The 17,685-nt window shown below is 37.4% G+C and overlaps 1 protein-coding gene across 8 annotated transcripts in view; it reads left to right on the top strand.

Annotated features, from left to right (window-relative positions):
- ARHGAP28 (Rho GTPase activating protein 28) overlaps positions 1-17,685 on the top strand; it is a 203,099-nt gene that overhangs the window by 153,203 nt on the left and 32,211 nt on the right. For all 8 annotated transcript variants that reach the window (XR_006195447.1, XM_042911218.1, XM_042911214.1 and 5 more), the window contains 4 exons: positions 1,904-2,066; positions 8,170-8,252; positions 10,843-11,040; positions 11,387-11,500. Coding sequence is in view for 7 of the 8 variants with exons in the window: in XM_042911218.1 (XP_042767152.1) it covers positions 1,904-2,066; positions 8,170-8,252; positions 10,843-11,040; positions 11,387-11,500 (558 nt within the window). In the remaining variant the exon portion in view is untranslated. The remainder of the gene's footprint in view (positions 1-1,903; positions 2,067-8,169; positions 8,253-10,842; positions 11,041-11,386; positions 11,501-17,685) is intronic.

The raw sequence follows: 17,685 nt of genomic DNA, 5'->3' as shown, positions 1-17,685 counted from the left end.
GCTTCAGCAACACTGAACTAATTGGAGTTCCCCAAACACAGTGGGTCTCCTTGCATGTGAACCACCACTAGAGCGCTTTCTGCTGTCTTGGAGTATCCTTCTGTTTCTTCCTCCCCTGACAAGCTCCTCAGACTCGAGAGCTGGCCTGAGAAGAGTTAGATTCTCCTCTTTCATGGCTGCAGTGCATCTAGTATGTTTTCTGAGTTACATCATGAACTCACAAGACAGTCCCATTCACTGGACCACAAGATGGTCAAAGACAGAGAATAGATCTCATGCATCCTCCTCTTACCAGAGCCCAGTCTATTCTCTACTTCTTTTATTCTAGGAAAGCCTTTATATGTATGCTTCAGTGCTTTACAGAGTGTATTTATCAGCAAAACATTGCTTTATTTGCTCTATTATTCCTGTTAGATTGAGAGCTTCTCAAGGACAAGAAAAAAAATCTCCTTTTGCTGTCATTAGTAAGGGCTAGAGGGTGGCTTGGAATCATGTCTGTCTCTGTAAGGAATGTGTCCTGCCAGAGTGTCCCCAGTGTTGCGGGCTCGGGGAATGATGAGAGCATTAGTGTCTGGACTGGTTAATGTGCAGCAACTTGCTTGGGAAAGGTCGGATGCGCAGACTGACTCTGACTGTGTGTGACTCAAAGCACTCAGTAAATAAAGCAGAGGCCTCAAAGAAACTGAGGGTTTTCAAAATTCTCTCTTTGGAGTAGTGTCAGTTGGGGAACTGACCACAACTACCTAGTATTAATAGGCAAACTCTGTATGTAGTTCAAGGGGGTTAGTAGGATATGAGTTTGGCTTTGAAAAAGAATCGTGGAGAATGGTGGCACTGATAATCAAATGAATCATAAGAAAAATGTATAACCCAGCTAAAACTTAGGGAGGCTTAGTAATTTTTTTAAAGTACTTACACAGTGTTCCAAACCTTATGAAGGATTGGGCAAGCGTGCAAACATGTGGAAGACATGGCTTAAAACTTCACTGTAACTGCTCCAGGATGATGTCATTGATTTGCATGTTGCAGTGAGGTCAGAGTTCCTTTATTGGGATATTTTTTGTTCTGCATGAGAACTAGTTGAGAGGCATACATTCTTGTTCTAATTTAGAAGTAGATGACAAGGGTGGCAGAAAGAAGAGATTATAACAAAAAAAAGGGTAGTGAAGGCTTTGTCAAATCAGTACATTTATCCTGTGGGGATAGGTGATATTCTGCCAAAACCACAGAAACAAAAAACTTGAGAGAGAGAGAGAGAGAGAGAGAGTGAGAGACTGTGCGTGCACACATGTGTGCATGGGGGAGGGACAGAGAGGGAGAGAGAGAATCCCAAGCAGGCCCTATACTGTCAGCACAGAGCCCGACATGGGGTTCTGTCTCACAAACCATGAGATCATGACCTGAGCTGAAATCAAGAGCCAGATGCTTCATCGACTGAGCCACCCAAGGGCCCCAAGATTAACCTTATTCTTTTCTTTTTTTTTTAATGTTTATTTATTTCTGGGAGAGAGAGAGCGAGCAAGTGGAGGAAGGGAAGAGAGAGAGACACACACACAGAATTCAAAGCAGACTTCAGGCTCTGAGCTGTTAGCACAGACCCTGACGCAGGGCTCAAAACCACAAACCATGAGATCATGACCTGAGCCAAAGTTGGGTGCTTAACCGACTGAGCCACCCAGGTGCCCCATATTAACATTATTCTTAAAAGGTTTTAGAAGAATTCATTCAGAAATAGCTATTTCAGTTCATTAATTATGTTGAAAAAGTAAGGCTTTGGAGATGTTGGCTTTTCAACCTGTTTACAAAAATAATTTATGTAATGACAGTTTTTATAAGGGAAAAAGGGGGTCAGGTGGTTAAAAAAAAAACGCCTTGAATGTTGACTGTTTTTCTTGATTTTCAGCAATACCGTGAAGAACTGGATGCCAAGTTTAATTCTGATAAATTTAAATGGGACAGAATGTGCCATAGAGAAGCTGCAGTAATGTTGAAAGCATTTTTCAGAGAACTACCCACCTCTCTCTTCCCCGTGGAATATATACCTGCCTTCATCACTCTAATGGAAAGTAGGTAGAAGAAGTTAAGTGTGAACGGACTAACATATCAGGTCAATAAAGTGCCACAGAGCAGAAGAAAAATGCATAATCACATGTGGTCGTAAATGTACAGATTTGCTATTTCCTGGAAGTGCTTAGTGAAGTATTGAGTTCGATGGTAGACAATCATCTCTTTTCATATTTATATATTAAGTTTGGTAGATAAAAGTTAGAGGGTTTTGTAATTGTTAAAAGAGAAGATTGTTGAAAGTCAGGCTCTTGAGATTTGAATTCGTGCTCAGCCATCTGTTAGCCGTGTAATCAACCTTTCTCAGCTTCATTGCTGTACCTACAAATTACGTATAATAATTGCTTGTCAGGGTTGATATGGTTATTGAATGAAGACATCTAGAATTGTGCCTCATGTGTAAAAGTCCTTCCAAATATAGAAGGTCTCTCCCTTCTTTAAATCTGAAGTCCTGGGTTTGATGATGTGTAACACACAATATAGGCTACACAGAAGATGTTTTGTCTCTGAAAATTACAATATCACTATAGTGTTTTTGAAAATTACAGTCCCCTAGATTAGGCCTTAAGTGAGGAACTTGGATAAAAGCATGGAAGCTGGAAAGTGTGTGTTGTATTTGGCAGTGAGGGAATAATTTGGCATGGTTTCAGCCTCAGGGTTGACTATTGTAGAGATGTGACAAAAGAGAGATTTAGGAAAGTAGAATGGGGCTACATGATGGGGGCTTTGCCTGCTAACCTGAGGAACTCGGGGGTCACAAGCCTAACTGTGTACAAGCCTTAAATAAATGGCAATTCCACATGGACAGAAAACACCAGGGACAAACAGAAAGGACACACCCCATATAAAGAGGTTGGCCACTGCTCAACTCTAGATAATGGTTACCATGCGGGAGTGAGAGCCAAAATCCACACTTTAATGGGGAAACTGTTAATTTGAAAATATCAGCCACAGATTCAAATGTGAAAACACTGTGTGAGCCTAACAAATGATATCTATATCTGCCAGTTTACAGCTTTCTGCAGGTTTACCAGAACTATAAAATCCTTAAAACCACCAGAAAGAAAATAATGGCCAGGTTCTAAGTTTTATGACAAAACTTGTCCTAAATATTAATAGGTTCTAAGTCTGTAAAAATTTTAACTAAACCAGATTCATAATATAATCCTTTGGGTCTTCATAGAAGAGAATATGATAGGCAAGGCAGGTTTTTTTCTTAAGCTTTAATTCACATGCCATCTGTGACCAGTATCTCTTTTCTTCGAATGAGGTAGTGTTTTGTTTTATGAGAGAAACTCTCAAAGAAACAGAGAAGAGCTAGTTAGCTTCATTCTTTTTGTGTTTCAGATACTGTGTTTTGTCAGTTCTAGAGTTTCTAGTTGGTACTTTTTAAAAACTGAATTATAGTTAATACACAGTGTTGTATTAGTTTCAGGTATACAGTGTAATTATTCAATAATTCCATACATTTTTCAGCACTCATCATGATAAGTGTACTCTTAATCCCCTTTATATTTTTCATCCCTTTCCTGCCCACCCCCCTCTGGCAACCACCAGTTTATTTTCTGTATTTAAGAGTCTGGTTTTTTGTTTGTCTCTCTTTTTCTGTGTTCATTTGTTTAGTTTCTTAAATTGCACGTGAGTAAAATTATGTGACCCTTTTTTTCTCTGACTTATTTCACTTAGTATTATATCCTGTAGATCCATCCATGTTGTTGCAAATGGCAAGATTTTGTTTTTTTATGGCTGAATAATATTCCGTTGTATGTATATATGTATATACATACACACATGGTATACGTCGAATGTGTATATACACATACATGCACACATCACATCTTCTTTATTTTATTTTTCACACCACATCTTCTTTATCCATTCATCTATCAGCGGATGCTGGGGTTGCTTCCCTGTCTTGGCTGTTGTAAATAATGCTGCAATAAACATAGGGGTGCATATATCTTTTCAAATTAGTGTTTTTATTTTTATTAGTTGAATACTGGAATTATTGGATCATATGGTATTTACCTTTTCAATTTTTTTTAGGACCATTCATGCTGTTTTCCACAGTGCCTGTACCAGTTTGCATTCCCACCAATAGTGCACGAGGGTCCCTTTTCCTCCACATCCTTGCTAACACTTGTAATTTCTTGTGTTTTTTATTTTAGTCATTCTGACAGGTGTAGGGTGATATCGCATTGTGGTTTTGATCTTCCATTTCCCTGATGATTACTGATGTTGAGCATCTTTTCATGTGTCTGTTGGCCATTTTTATGTCTGTATGTCTTCTTAGGGAAATGTCTATTCAGGTTCTCTGCCCATTTTTTAAATCAGATTATTTGGGGTTTTGGGGGGTTGGGTTATATAAGTTCTTTATATATTTTGAATACTAACCCCTTATCATATATACCATTTGTAAATATCTTCTCCCATTCAGTTGGTTGCCTTTTTGTTTTGTTGATGATTTTCTTCACTATGCAGAAGTATTTTATTTTGGTGTGGTCCCAATAGTTTAATATTATTGCTCTTGTTTCCCTTGCCTGTGGAGATAGATCTAGAAAAGTGTTTCTATGGCTGATATTAAGAGATTACTGCCTATGCTTTCTTCTAGAATTTTTATGGATTCAGGTCTCACATTTAGGTCTTTAATCCATTTTGAGTTCATTTTTGTGTATAGTATAAGGCAGGGGTCTAGTTTCATTCTTTTTATGTGACTGTCCAGTTATCCCAGCACCATTTGTTGAAGAGATTATCTTTTCCTCATTGTATATTTTTGCCTCTTTTGTCATATTCTTGCCTCCTTTTTAAGTATTTTCTTTCTTTTTTTTAATGTTTATTTTTGAAGGAGAGAGATACAGATAGTGAGTAAAGAAGGGGCAGAGAGAGAAGGAAACACAGAATCCAAAGCAGGTTCCAGGCTCTGAGCTGTCAGCACAGAGCCCACCTCAGGGCTTGAACCCACGAACTGTGAGATCATGACCTGAGCCGAAGTCAGACACTCAACCAATTGAGCCACCCAGGTGCCCCTAAGTATTTTCTATTTATTTGCTGAGATGGCCTATCTTTTCATTCATTATCAGAATACTTTCCTTCACATCACTGAACATAGTTATGGTAGATGCTTCGGAATCCTTGTCTGCTAATCCCACAGATGTGGGTCATCTCAAGGTTGGTCTCTGTTGATTGTCTTTTCCCTTGAGAATGCACCACTCTTGCATGTCAAGTAAATTTAAACTGTATCCTGAACAGTGTAAATATTGTGTTTCGGAGACTCTGTGTTCCATAATTTCCCCAAAGAGTGAGGTTTGGAGTTCTCTTATGGTTTTTGTCATTTGTTTGTTTGTTTGTATTTAAGCCAACCATTTATTTCGACCCAAATTGAACTCAAATTGCCAGTGGTCTTTTGGAAGCAGCTCAACCATCAGTCTAGTTATTTAATCCTTACCTGTGCTACTCCATACATTCTTGGTTTAGGTCAGCCAGGACTTTATGCCAGAATCAGGGCCTTTGCCCATAATTTCCCAGTGGTTGTAGGCATCTCGAATCCTGTCTTTTAGCTGTTGAGGACAGAAAGACTGGAGTTTTCTTTTGGAGCTGTAGCTACCTCATGCAATACTGACTATAGCTTGACCTCAGACTAAAAGCTAGAGAAGTGGGAAACTCTCCCTGTGCCGTTCTCTAATTCCAGGTGTCCAGTCTTCTAAATCTGCCTGCTTTTATTAATTCTCCACTGCCTTAGGGAGTTGTTTTTTGCATTTTGTCCAGTGTTTATAGTTCCCTTCAGGAGGATTGGTCAGGAAGGAGCTTACTCAGCCATACAGAAGCAAGAGTTCCTCCCTTCAGTTTATAAGCCCCCCAAAATAGGATTTTTTGCATAGTTTGCTCTCCTGGAAAATGGGCTGCAGAAGTATTATCTTTAATCTGTCGTGTATATACTAAATAATTTCGTTAAAACAAAGTGGTGCCACAGAGGATTTTATTGTGTTTGTGGCTTCTTGGTATTATAAAATTATGCCAGATCTGGTCAGAGAATCCTATTAAGAAAGGTATACAAATACACTAGTTTCTGTAGCATCGTTGTTCCCCATCTGACCGCAGCCAGTACACCTCATTGAAGGGAGAAAATCTGGAAAATATCCTGAAAAGGTTCACAGAGGAGTCCACGTTTCTTTGTATGACTTTGAAAGTGAAAAATACTATGTTGCAGAGATTGATTTGATAGCAGCCGACCCCGCAGGAAGCCCAGAGTTCTGGACTCCTACCAGCAGGGAAAATGGCCTTTTTGCTACCTTAGTGTAAGCTCTAGTTATAACGAGATTTTCTGAAGGAAGAAATTGTGGATACGTGTGTTTAAGCTGCCATTCTTTATTCTCTAAAATGGGGTTTGGAGAATGTAATCGTTGAGTGTAATTGCTTTCTCTTCCCAAACTCGGCCCCAAAATTGTCCACAAAATTAAAAGACTAATAGTTCATCCATCAAGCGTTAGATGCTTTTATGAAAAGTTAATAACTTCCTGGGAAAATAATCCTAACCAGGGTGCAGTAAATGAATTAACTACAAAACGGTTAACCACGAAATGGTGTAGGGGCAAGTTACCTAAATAAAATGAAAATAGATTATTTGCCAGTTTACAGAGTTTTAGTCTTAAAAGTATTTTCATAATTGCTCTGAAATTAGTAGAAATACAGAACCTGCAGCTGCATTTGTTGCTCCCCCAGCCAGCCAAAGAACACTTTTGGTTGCATGAGAAGATTAGCCTGCAGTTTATGCATTAAAATAATGCCTTATGTGTCCCTCAGTGCTTTATACTGAGATATGCTCCTGATAGTTCCTATTAATCAGGTAAACTCACATCAGTGTACATTGGCCATTTTCAAAAACATCCTGAACCTGTGTCATTCTTGTTTACAAGTTTTACATAAATTTCTAAAAATCCACATGGGGATTATGCCAAGAGAATGATACAGCCCTATAATAATGTTCCCAACTGTTTGTCCGTTACGTGATTATATACATTAGTCATCTACTGCTAACTAGGATGCGCACCATCTCCTGTAACCCAGTAGCTTGTCACAAGAGTGTTTCCACTGCTGTAAAGCTAAGTAGCCTTATAGGCAGTTGACTACCTTTTATCCACTGAATATAAATAGATTTTACTTCAACTTGAAAACTCTCCAGGGATGCTAGAACATAATGCTTCCCTTCAGGAACTCCCCACCAAGAGACTATTGTGAAGAGAATACAGAGAGACAAAGAAAAGCCTAGAATGCTCTGATATGCGCTACATTTTCAGCACAGCTGGTTGTGGATTATCCAGTTGTGGATGGAATCCCTAAAATTCTTTCCCTAAAACGGGGAAAAAAGCCAGCTTTGAGAATACTCAAGTATGAATGCCAGCCCTCTGGCGCCATCTTCTGTCATTATCCAGGAATAAAATACTCAAGAATCTGGAGATCCAACTGTAGATCTAGAATAAGTGTCATTAATCATAATAAAAAGAACGGACACATACAGAGGTAACTATGTACAGGCATTGATGCAAACGCTATACATACTAACTCATTTAGTCTTTGTAACAACCAAATGAGGTAGGTATGACTACTCCCATTTTACAGATGGTAAAATAGTAGCAATGAGGGCTTAAATAGCCTGCCCAAGGTCATTCAGTAACTAAGTAGTAGATGCAGGATTTGAACCTGGTTCTAGAATCTGTGCTCCTAATAATTATACTTTGCTGCCTCATCATGTGGAAACAAGATTTACTTTCTGTTGACTTGAGCTTTTAAACCTTCTGTTTATAGCATACAAGTAAAGCAGGGCCACTGGAAGTACTTTGAAAAGGGAAATGTTATACAAATCTAGAATTATTTTGAGGCTCTCACTGGCCACCTGTCTCTACAGTGGCATCATGGGATGTGAAAAAGGAGTTGATAGACTGAGGCTCTTGTCCAGGTTAACAAATTTACATTTTTGGGCACAAAACCTGAGTCTTTACCACTGAAAGCTGTCAGGAGCCCTCCTGTGCCACCAGATGTTAGGAAGAAATGCTGTCAGAATGCTTCAGTGTTGTTCAAAATGTGTGGTTATTTCTGTTTTCTTGTTAGGAGGGCCTCCCATCAAAGTACAGTTTCAAGCTTTACACCTCATGGTCATGGCCCTGCCCGATGCCAACAGAGACACAGCTCAGGTATGTGGTATCAACCTCATGGTCTGTGATTGGCCCTTCTTAGAGAAAATGGTTCAGATGGAAAAATGGAACCCAAGATGACAACTGACTAAGCCAGTTCAGCACACTGCCAACCTATAATTGTCTTTGCGCATTCCCACTGGTGTTCTCCTGAGGAAGGCAGGAAAGAATGTAAATCCTGGAATCTTCTTTGAACATTTCAGTTCTATTCATTCAATCCATTAAGAGGTACTGAGTATCTGTCTAGTGCCCGGCACCAGGCTAGGGTTAGCAGGAGGAGAAGCACGTAATGTTAGAAGTAAATGAGACCATTTTGTAAGCTGCAGAATATAAAACTCTATAAGCTGCTCACTCCAATCTAGTGGCAAAAGATCCAAGGAGTGTACTCATGGAGGAAATTTGAAATCACTGATTTAAATGAAATTTGTAAAATGTTTGGGTCTTAAAGTTTACAAAAATAATTAAAGAATCCTAAGATCTTGGAATTTTGGAGATCACCTGATAGGGTCTCCTCATTTTACAGATTAGGAAAATTAGACTCAGAAAAATAATTTCTCCATTAATATATAATAGAACATTTAATCGAATCATACTGCATTATTCTCCCGAATATTCTTCGCTTTATTTCAGATTTATTTCTTTGCTGTATGTTGGCAAAAATCAAAAGGTCCTCTTGTTATTTTGTAATGATTCTGTATGCAGTGGGAAATTTGTTATAAGTACAACAGGTGTTTGGAATCTTTGAAATGAAACTGAGTTAAGATGAGCTGGAAAGAGCCCGTAATTTTGAGGCCAGTAAACATAACGCTTGAAAACAAAGGTGATTCTTTCTGCTGCCTCTTATCAGACATTTCAATTTGGTGAGGACCTTTCCTCCTACCTAATAAAAATATCTAGGTCAATTATAATGTATGTCAATTATATCATATCCTCAGCCCAAGGATGGGAATTGGATATGACATAAGAATGTCTGTGTCTAATGTAATTCAATAATTTTTCAAAAGCTGGAAATTTATTAGCTTGTTTTTGGGGTTTGTGTTCAACAATGTTCTTTTATATATAAAGGGAAAAAAGGATGCATCTGGTATCAGATATTTTGTTCAGAAACAAGTAATTCGATACTTTTCTAACAAGATCCTCAAAAACATCATGGGACTGGTGAAGAGGTTACACATACACACACGCGCACACACACACACAAATACACAAATTTTTTCCCACTCTACAGTGTGACTGGATCTAGGATTGAAGCTGGTGTGGTAGAGGTCAAGAGCTCTGACTCAAGAATTAGATTTCCTCAGGTCAAATCCTGGCTTTGCCACTTACTTAATTCACACTGGGTGAAGCTACTTTAATTTTTTCATTAGCTTCCTCATCTGTCAAACAGAATTAATAATAGTACCCACTTCACAGGGTTTGTAATGATGACAAAGTCAGTGATATATATGAAGTATTAAGAATAATGCTTGGCTCACAATAAACCCTCAAATTAATGTTAACTATTAATTCCTATTATGTGCTACCCATTTTCTCATTAAGAATACTACAGCAGATTCAAACTTGAAAAACTAAAGAATATCTTTTATTCTCTTTTCTTTCTTTTTTAAAGATTTCAGCCCTCTTGGTGAATTTCAGAAGGTTCTGATAAGTATCTGTACTTTGGTGGCTTAGCCAAACTTTAAGCTTTCTCAAATCTCCCCCTCTCTCTCTCTCTCCCTCTCTCTCTCTTTTTAAATGCCAAGAACAACTTCATGTAAGCATTTCCCTTTGGTCTGCTGAAGATTTGAAAACTGAAAAGCATGGAAAAATGACCCCCAGAAAGTAAAATTTTTTAATTTTTCAATTGAGTTTACATTTGGACTGACTAATGAGATACACATTTTTTTTAAATGGATTTTCCTTTCCCAAGGAAACAGTAAATAGTTTTCAATCACAATGCTTTAAATTAAGGTGTTTTTAGGGGTTCCGGGTGGCTCGGTCGGTTAAGCATCCAACTTCGCTTGGGCTCAGGTCATGATCTCACAGTTCATGGGTTCGAGCCCCACATCGGGCTCTGTGCTGACAGCTCAGAGCCTGAAGCCTGCTTCGGATTCTGTGTCTCCCTCTCTCTCTGCCCCTCCCCTGCTCATTCTCTCTCACTGCCTCTCAAAAATAAATAAACATTAATTTTTATTTTAATTAAGGTGTTTTTAAGGATTCCTTTTCTTCCTTCATAACAAAACTTCATGTTTATTTGAATTGCAGTGTTTCCTCTTCCCGGTTTTACTACATAACTTTAATATTTGTCAACCTCATTTTGGATAAAGAAAATAAAACAATGCAAACTTTTACTTATAGAGACTCCAATATAATAAACGCTATAGAAATGGAATACTTTCATGAAGCAGACAATTGAGTGAACAGTTCACATATCTCATTAGCACTTTTAAGTAATAAAGGAGACAGCATTACACATTTAGCCATGCTATATAGCCATGCTGTAGTTCTGACAGTTTTCTAGAGGGCACCATGAACGGGTATAGAAATGAATGACAGCACCTAGTGGTGCCTTTTGATAATCTACAATAGTGTGACTGCCATTTCTTGCTAGGCCCTCATGACATTCTTCAATAAAGTGATTGCCAACGAATCAAAAAACCGAATGAGTGTATGGAACATTTCTACTGTAATGGCACCAAACCTTTTCTTCAGTCGAAGCAAACATTCTGATTATGAAGAACTACAGTTAGCAAACACTGCAGCCCACATCATCCGCCTAATGCTTAAATACCAAAAGATTCTGTGGAAGGTGAGTAACGGTGTGATGACTGTGATGTTTTCTTTGGAAGTCCACCAGCACCCAGGAAATGTAAAGACTCCACGAGCAAGCGATACCCTTAGTCACAGGAGGAAATATAAGATCATCCCAGGCTGCCTGTGGCATCTTTGTAAATACTTTCATGACTGTTCCTGAATATGTTTCCCCTCTTAGACAAGAGTGCTTCTCATTTTCTCTAAAATGTAAAGACAAATGCCACAGTCTGTTTCCAGGATACTGAGTGGCCAGGAGGAGTTACCATAACTGAAGATGGAGTCTACCGGGGAGTTTTAATCCAAACACTTTCCTTTCGATTCAAGTAGTGTTTCTTCTCCAGGTTCCATCTTTCCTAATCATGCAAGTCAGAAGAATGAACGAAGCTACGATGCTGTTAAAGAAGCAGCTCCCAAGTGTCAGAAAGCTGCTGAGGAGGAAGACCATAGAACGAGAGGTAATGGCAAGAAACTAAGGGCGCAAATGTTGTTACTGCCCAGGTTTTTATTCCTCAAAGCATAACACAAAGTAGCTTGTAATTTATAACCAAAATATTCTCACAAAATATCTGTCTTGTGACCATAAACATTATGGAAATGGTGTTCATAACAGAGTACTGTGGTCTTTCCATTTTGTTGAAATATGTGCTTCTGGTTTAAGTTCTTGAAATAGGTCTATCTGGAAGATTATTTAATACTCTGTTAAGTACTTAAGTCTAAAATAGTTCTCACAAAAGATAAAAGTCAACCTTTTAGTCCCGTGTCAACTAGAATTAGGGCATTCCAGTATCTAGTATGTCTAATAAATAGAGAACGATTTCTCTAGTGATTGGATAATAAAAGAATATTTAGTCTTCAAGATTAGTCTTTAATCTTCATTGCATTTCAAAGAATTTTTGCTTTAGCATAGTTTGTGTAACAAATAAACAACTGTATTGAGATACAATCCTCATATCATACAGTTTTTTATTTAAAGTGTAAAATTCAATAGTTTTTAGTATATTCACAGATATGTGAAATCATCAATGCAATCAACCTTAGAACATTTCATCACCTGGAAAAAAATACCATACCCTTTGGCTATCATCGCCCTAGGCACACCTCTACCATTTCCTCCTGCCAGTCCTAAGCAACAGCTTATCCACTTTCTGTCTCTATAGAGTTCCCTATTTGGGACTTTTAATGAATTAAGTCATATAATATGTGGTCTTCTGTGACTGGTATATTTTCTTTAGCATTATATTTCATGGCTCATCCATGAACCATGGCCAAACAGTATTCCATTATATGGATTTCCACATATCTTTTTATCCATTCATTTATTGATGGACACTTGGGTTGATTATACTGTTGGCTTATTATGAATAATGCTGCTACAAACATTTATAAGTTTGTATGTGGACATATGTTTTTACTTCTCTTGGGTGTGTGCTGGGTAATAAAGCAACTCTATGTTGAGTCATCTGAGGAACTGCCAGACTGTTTTCCAAAGCAACTGCCCCATTTTTACATTTTCACCAGTAGTGTGTGAGGATTTAGATTTTTCCATATCCTCACAAAAACTTATTATCAGAAAGTTTTATTCTAGCCATCCTAGTGGCATATAAAGTGGTACCTCATTGTGGTTTTCATTTTCATTTCCCTGAAAACTAATGATGTTGAGCGTCTTTTCATGTGCCTGTTGGCCATTTGTGGATCTTCCTTGGAGAAATGTCTATTTAGCTTCCTCCCCAATTTTTGATTCAGTTGTCCTTTTACTATTAAGTTGTAGGGGTTCTTCATATATTCTAGATACAAGTCCCTTATCAGATGTATGATTGGAAAATATTACTTCCCCTTCCGTGGGTTGTCTTCTCAGTTTCTTGTTTGTGTCCCTTGATGCACAAAGGTTTTTAGTCATGATGAAGTATAATTTATCTCCTATTTCTTTTGATGGTCATGTTTTTGTTGTCATATCAAACAATCCTTTGTCAAATCTAAGGTCATGAAGATTTGAACTCTTTGTGTTCTTCCAGGAATTTTCTAGTTTTAGTTCTTACATTTACATCTTTCTTCCATTTTGAGTTATTTGTAGTATGTAATATGAAGTAGGAGTATACAAGTTCTTTCTTTTGCATGTAGCTATCCAGTATCTCAGCATCTTTTGTTAAAAAGACGAATCTTTCCCCCAACAAATGGTCTTGACACTATTGTTGAAAATTGACCATAGATGTAGTAGTTATTTCCAGACTCTTACTTCTGTTACATTTATCTATATGTCTCTCCTTATGCCAACAACACACTGTTTTGATTACTGTAGCTTTGTTTTAAGATTTGAAATTGAAAATTAAGAGTTCCAACTTTTTCTTTTAAATAACTTTTGTTATTTGGGGTCCCCTAATTTCCATATCAGGTTTAGGATCAGTTTTCTCATTTCTGGAAGAAAAAAACAACAGTAGTTGGGATTTTGATAGAGATTTCATTGAATATGTAGATAGATTTGGGAAATATTGCCATCTTAATAATATTACATTTTCCAGCCCATGAAAATGGGTTATCTTTCCATTTATTAGGTTTTCTATAATTTCTTTTAACAATGTTTTATGGTTTTCAATATATAAGTCTTACACTTTCTGGATTACATTTATTCCTAAGTATTTTATTCTTTTTGGTACTATTGCAAATGGAATTGTTTTCTTTTTCTGTTTTTAATGTTTATTTATTTTTGAGAGAGAGAGAGAGAGAGACAGAGCATGAGCAGGGAGGGTCAGAGAGAGAAGGAGACACAGAATCTGCAGCAGGCTCCAGTCTCTGAGCTGTCAGCATAGAGCCCAACGCCGGGCTTGAACCCACAAACCACGAGATCATGACCTGAGCCGAAGTTGGACACTTAACTGAGCCACCGAGGTGTCCTTGGAATTGTTTTTCTTAATTTCATTTTAGGATGGCTAATTGTTTGTGTATGGAAATACAACTGATATTTGTATATTGATCTTGTATTCTGCAGTTTTGCTAAACTCATTTACTGGCTCTAAAAGTTTGGTTTTATGTGTATTAATTCTTTAGGATTTCTACATATAAGGTCATATTATCTGTGAAAAGAGATAATTTTCCTTCTTTCTTCTCAGTCTTTGTGCCTTTTATTTTTCTTGCTTAATTATCCCAGCTAGAACTCCAGTAGAATATTAAATAAGAAGGCAAGAGCAGAGATCGTTGTTTTGTTTCTGATCTTAAGGGGAAAGCCCAGTCTTTCATCATTAAGTATGGTGTTGTATGTGGGTTTTTCATAGATTGCCTTTATTGGTTTGAGAAAATTCCATTCTTTTTTTTTCTTACATTTTTAAAATTCAATTTATGTAAATTTAAAAAACAAAAACAAAAACAGTTCACCCATTTCTCCTTCTTGTACCCCATTCCCCACCTCAGCAACTACCAATCCATTCTCTGTATCTATGAACTAGAGATTCCAAATGTAAGAGAGATCATACAGTATTTGTCTTTCTCTGTCTGACTTATCTCACTTAGCATGATGCCTTCAAAATCTTTCTATTTGTGGTAACATGGATGGGCTTCAAGAAAACTCTGTTCTTAATTTGTTGGGTGTTTTTACCATCAAAAGGTGTTCGATTTTGTCCAATGCTTCTTCTTCATCTGTTGAGATGATCATTGGGTTTTTTCTCTTCATTCTATTAATATGATGTATTACACTTACTGGTTTTCATTTATTGAACTAATCCTGCGTTCTTGGGATAAATCCTACTTGGTCAAGGTATACAGTCCTTTTAATATGCTACTAGACAGGTTGCTTGAGGATTTTTACATCAACATTCATAAGGGATCTTGATCTGTAGTTTTAATTTCTTGTCGTGTCTTTGTCTGACTTTGGTATCAGGGAAATACTAGCCTTTAGAATGAGTTAGGAAGTGCTCCATCTTCTATTTTTAAAATTTTTTTTAAATATTTATTTAAAAAAATTTAATGTTTATTTTTGAGAGAGAAAGAGACAGAGCACAAGCAGGGGAAGGGCAGAGAGAGAGGGAGACACAGAATCTGAAACAGGCTCCAGGCGCTGAGCTGTCAGCACAGAGCCCAATGCAGGGCTTGAACTCACGAACCAGATCATGACCTGAGCTGAAGTTGGATGCTGAACCAACCGAGCCAGCCAGGCGCACCCCATGATGTTTATTTATTTTTAAGAGAGAGAGACAGACAGATACAGAGAAAGAGCAATAGCAGGGGAGGGGCAGAGAGAGGGAGACAGAATCCGAAGCAGGCTCCAGGCTCTGAGCTGTCAGCACAGAGCCCATAGTGGGGCTTTAACTCACAAGCTGTGAGATCATGACCTGAGCCGAAGTCAGACGTTTAACCAAGTGAGCCACCCAGGCGCCCCCCCCCCCCACCTTCTGTTTTTTAGAAGAGTTTATGAATGAATGATTGGTATTATAGTAGAACCTACCAGTGAAAACATCTGGTCCTGGACTTTTCTTTGTAGGAGTTTTTTTGAGTACTGACTCAATCTTTTGCTTGCTATAACTCTATTCAGATTTGCTATTTCTTCTTGAGCCAGTATTGAGAGTTTGTGTGTTTCTAGGATTTTGTCTATTTCATCCACATTATCTAATTTGTTGGCATATAATTTATTAGCATCTAAGTTGTTAATGATGTTCCCTTATAATTCTTTTTATTTCTGTAGAGTTGGTGGTAATGTCCCTGATTATATGCTGGAGTAATAATTTGAATCTTCATTCTTTTTTACACCATCAGTCTAGCTAAAGGGTTGTCCATTTTATTGATTTTTTTTTTAAGGGTCAACTTTTGTTCCATTGATTTTCTTGTTTTTCTATTCTCTATTCCTTATTAAAATTCTGATCTTTATTATTTATTTTCTTAAGCTTGTTTGAGTTTAGTTGTCCTTTTTCTTTAGTTTCTTACTACAGAAAGTTAGATTATTGACTTGAGCTCTTTCTTTTTCAGTGTAGACATTTACGTCTATAAATATTCCTCTGAGAACTACTCTCGTTCTATCCGATATGTTTTGGTATATTGTGTACCATTTTTGTCCATCTCAAAGTACTTTCTAATTTTCCTTTGACCCATTCATTATTTAAGAGTATGGTATAGTTTCCACACGTTTGTGAATTTCCTAGATTACCTTCTGTTACTGAATTCTAATTTAATTCCATTGTGGGTGGAGAATAGACTTGATATTAATTTGGTATTTTTAAATTCATTGAGATTTATGGCCTGAAAAACATATTGTCTATCCTGAAAAATGTTCTATGTGTACTTTAGAAAAACAGATTCTGCTGTTGCTAGTGTTCTATAGATGTCTGTTATGTCTAGATGAAGGTTTCTGTTTTCTTTCTGATCTTCTGCCTAGTTCTTCTGTTATTGAAAGTGAGGTATTGAAGTCTCTAGCTGTTGCAGAACTATTTATCCTTTCAATTCTTTGTGTTTTTTTTTCTGTATGTTTTATATGACTTTTGTTCCACAGTTCCTCCATTACTGCCTTCATTTGTGTATAAGTGTTTCCTAATATACCACTTTAACTATTTTACTATGTATTTTTGTTGAAAGAAACAATTATTTCTTCTACTACACATTTTTGAATTATCTCCTGAGTGGTTGCGTTGGGAATTACAAGTACCATTTTAATTTGTAGCAATCTAGTTCATATTAATTTCACCTTCAATTCAATAGTGTATAAATACTCTCCCTAGAGACCTCCATATCTCCTACATTATGCTGCTTTTGCCACAAGTTGCATGTTTACAAATTGTGTGCCCATCAACACAGATTTATAATTATTGCTTTATGCACTTTTCTTTTAAATTAGATAGAAAAAATTGGAGTTTTTAAAAATACATTAATGCTTCCTTTTATATTTACCTACCTAGTTTTCTTTACTGGTGTTCTTTATTTCTTCACACAGATTCAAGTTACTATCTAGTGTTCCTTAATCTCAGCCTGAAGGACTGATTATCTTAACATTTCTTTCAGGGCAGTACTACTAGGAATGCTTTTATTTATCTTTGAATGTCTTAATTTCTTCTTCATTTTTTGATTGTTTAGTTTTTATTTAATAATCATAAACTTAACTTTGTAAATCAGCTGGACTTAGAGGGGGATAAGGAAAATATGGAAGCTAAAGAATTGTGTCAAGAGCACAAAGATCATAGGCTATTTTTTTTTTAAATGTTTATTTATTTTTGAGACAGAGAGAGACAGAGCATGAACGGGGGAGGGGCAGAGAGAGAGGGAGACACAGAATCGGAAGCAGGCTCCAGGCTCTGAGCCATCAGCCCAGAGCCCGACGCGGGGCTCAAACTCACAGACCGTGAGATCGTGACCTGAGCTGAAGTCGGACGCTTAACCGACTAAGCCACCCAGTTGCCCCGATCATAGGCTATTTTAAGCAGATGGGGTTAAGGGGTGCTCTTCTGAGCTACAGAAGGAATGGTCTGGTGGTTCAGACAAAACATAAGTCAGATTTATTAGATGTGCCTATAGTCAACAGTGGTGATGTTTTTGCTGGTGTTGCCATTCCTGGACCCACAGTGCTCTGGGACTTCCACAGAGTTCATGCCCTCTTCCACGTTATGCTTGCCACTCAGTCTTCACGGTGCGGGTGAAAAACTGGGAGCCGTTTGTGTTGGGTCCAGCA

The sequence above is a fragment of the Panthera leo genome, chromosome D3 (assembly GCF_018350215.1).
Source record: "Panthera leo isolate Ple1 chromosome D3, P.leo_Ple1_pat1.1, whole genome shotgun sequence".
Lineage (NCBI taxonomy): Eukaryota > Metazoa > Chordata > Mammalia > Carnivora > Felidae > Panthera > Panthera leo.
Note: the sequence above shows the minus strand (reverse complement) of the source record. Positions and strands in the feature narration are given on the sequence as shown.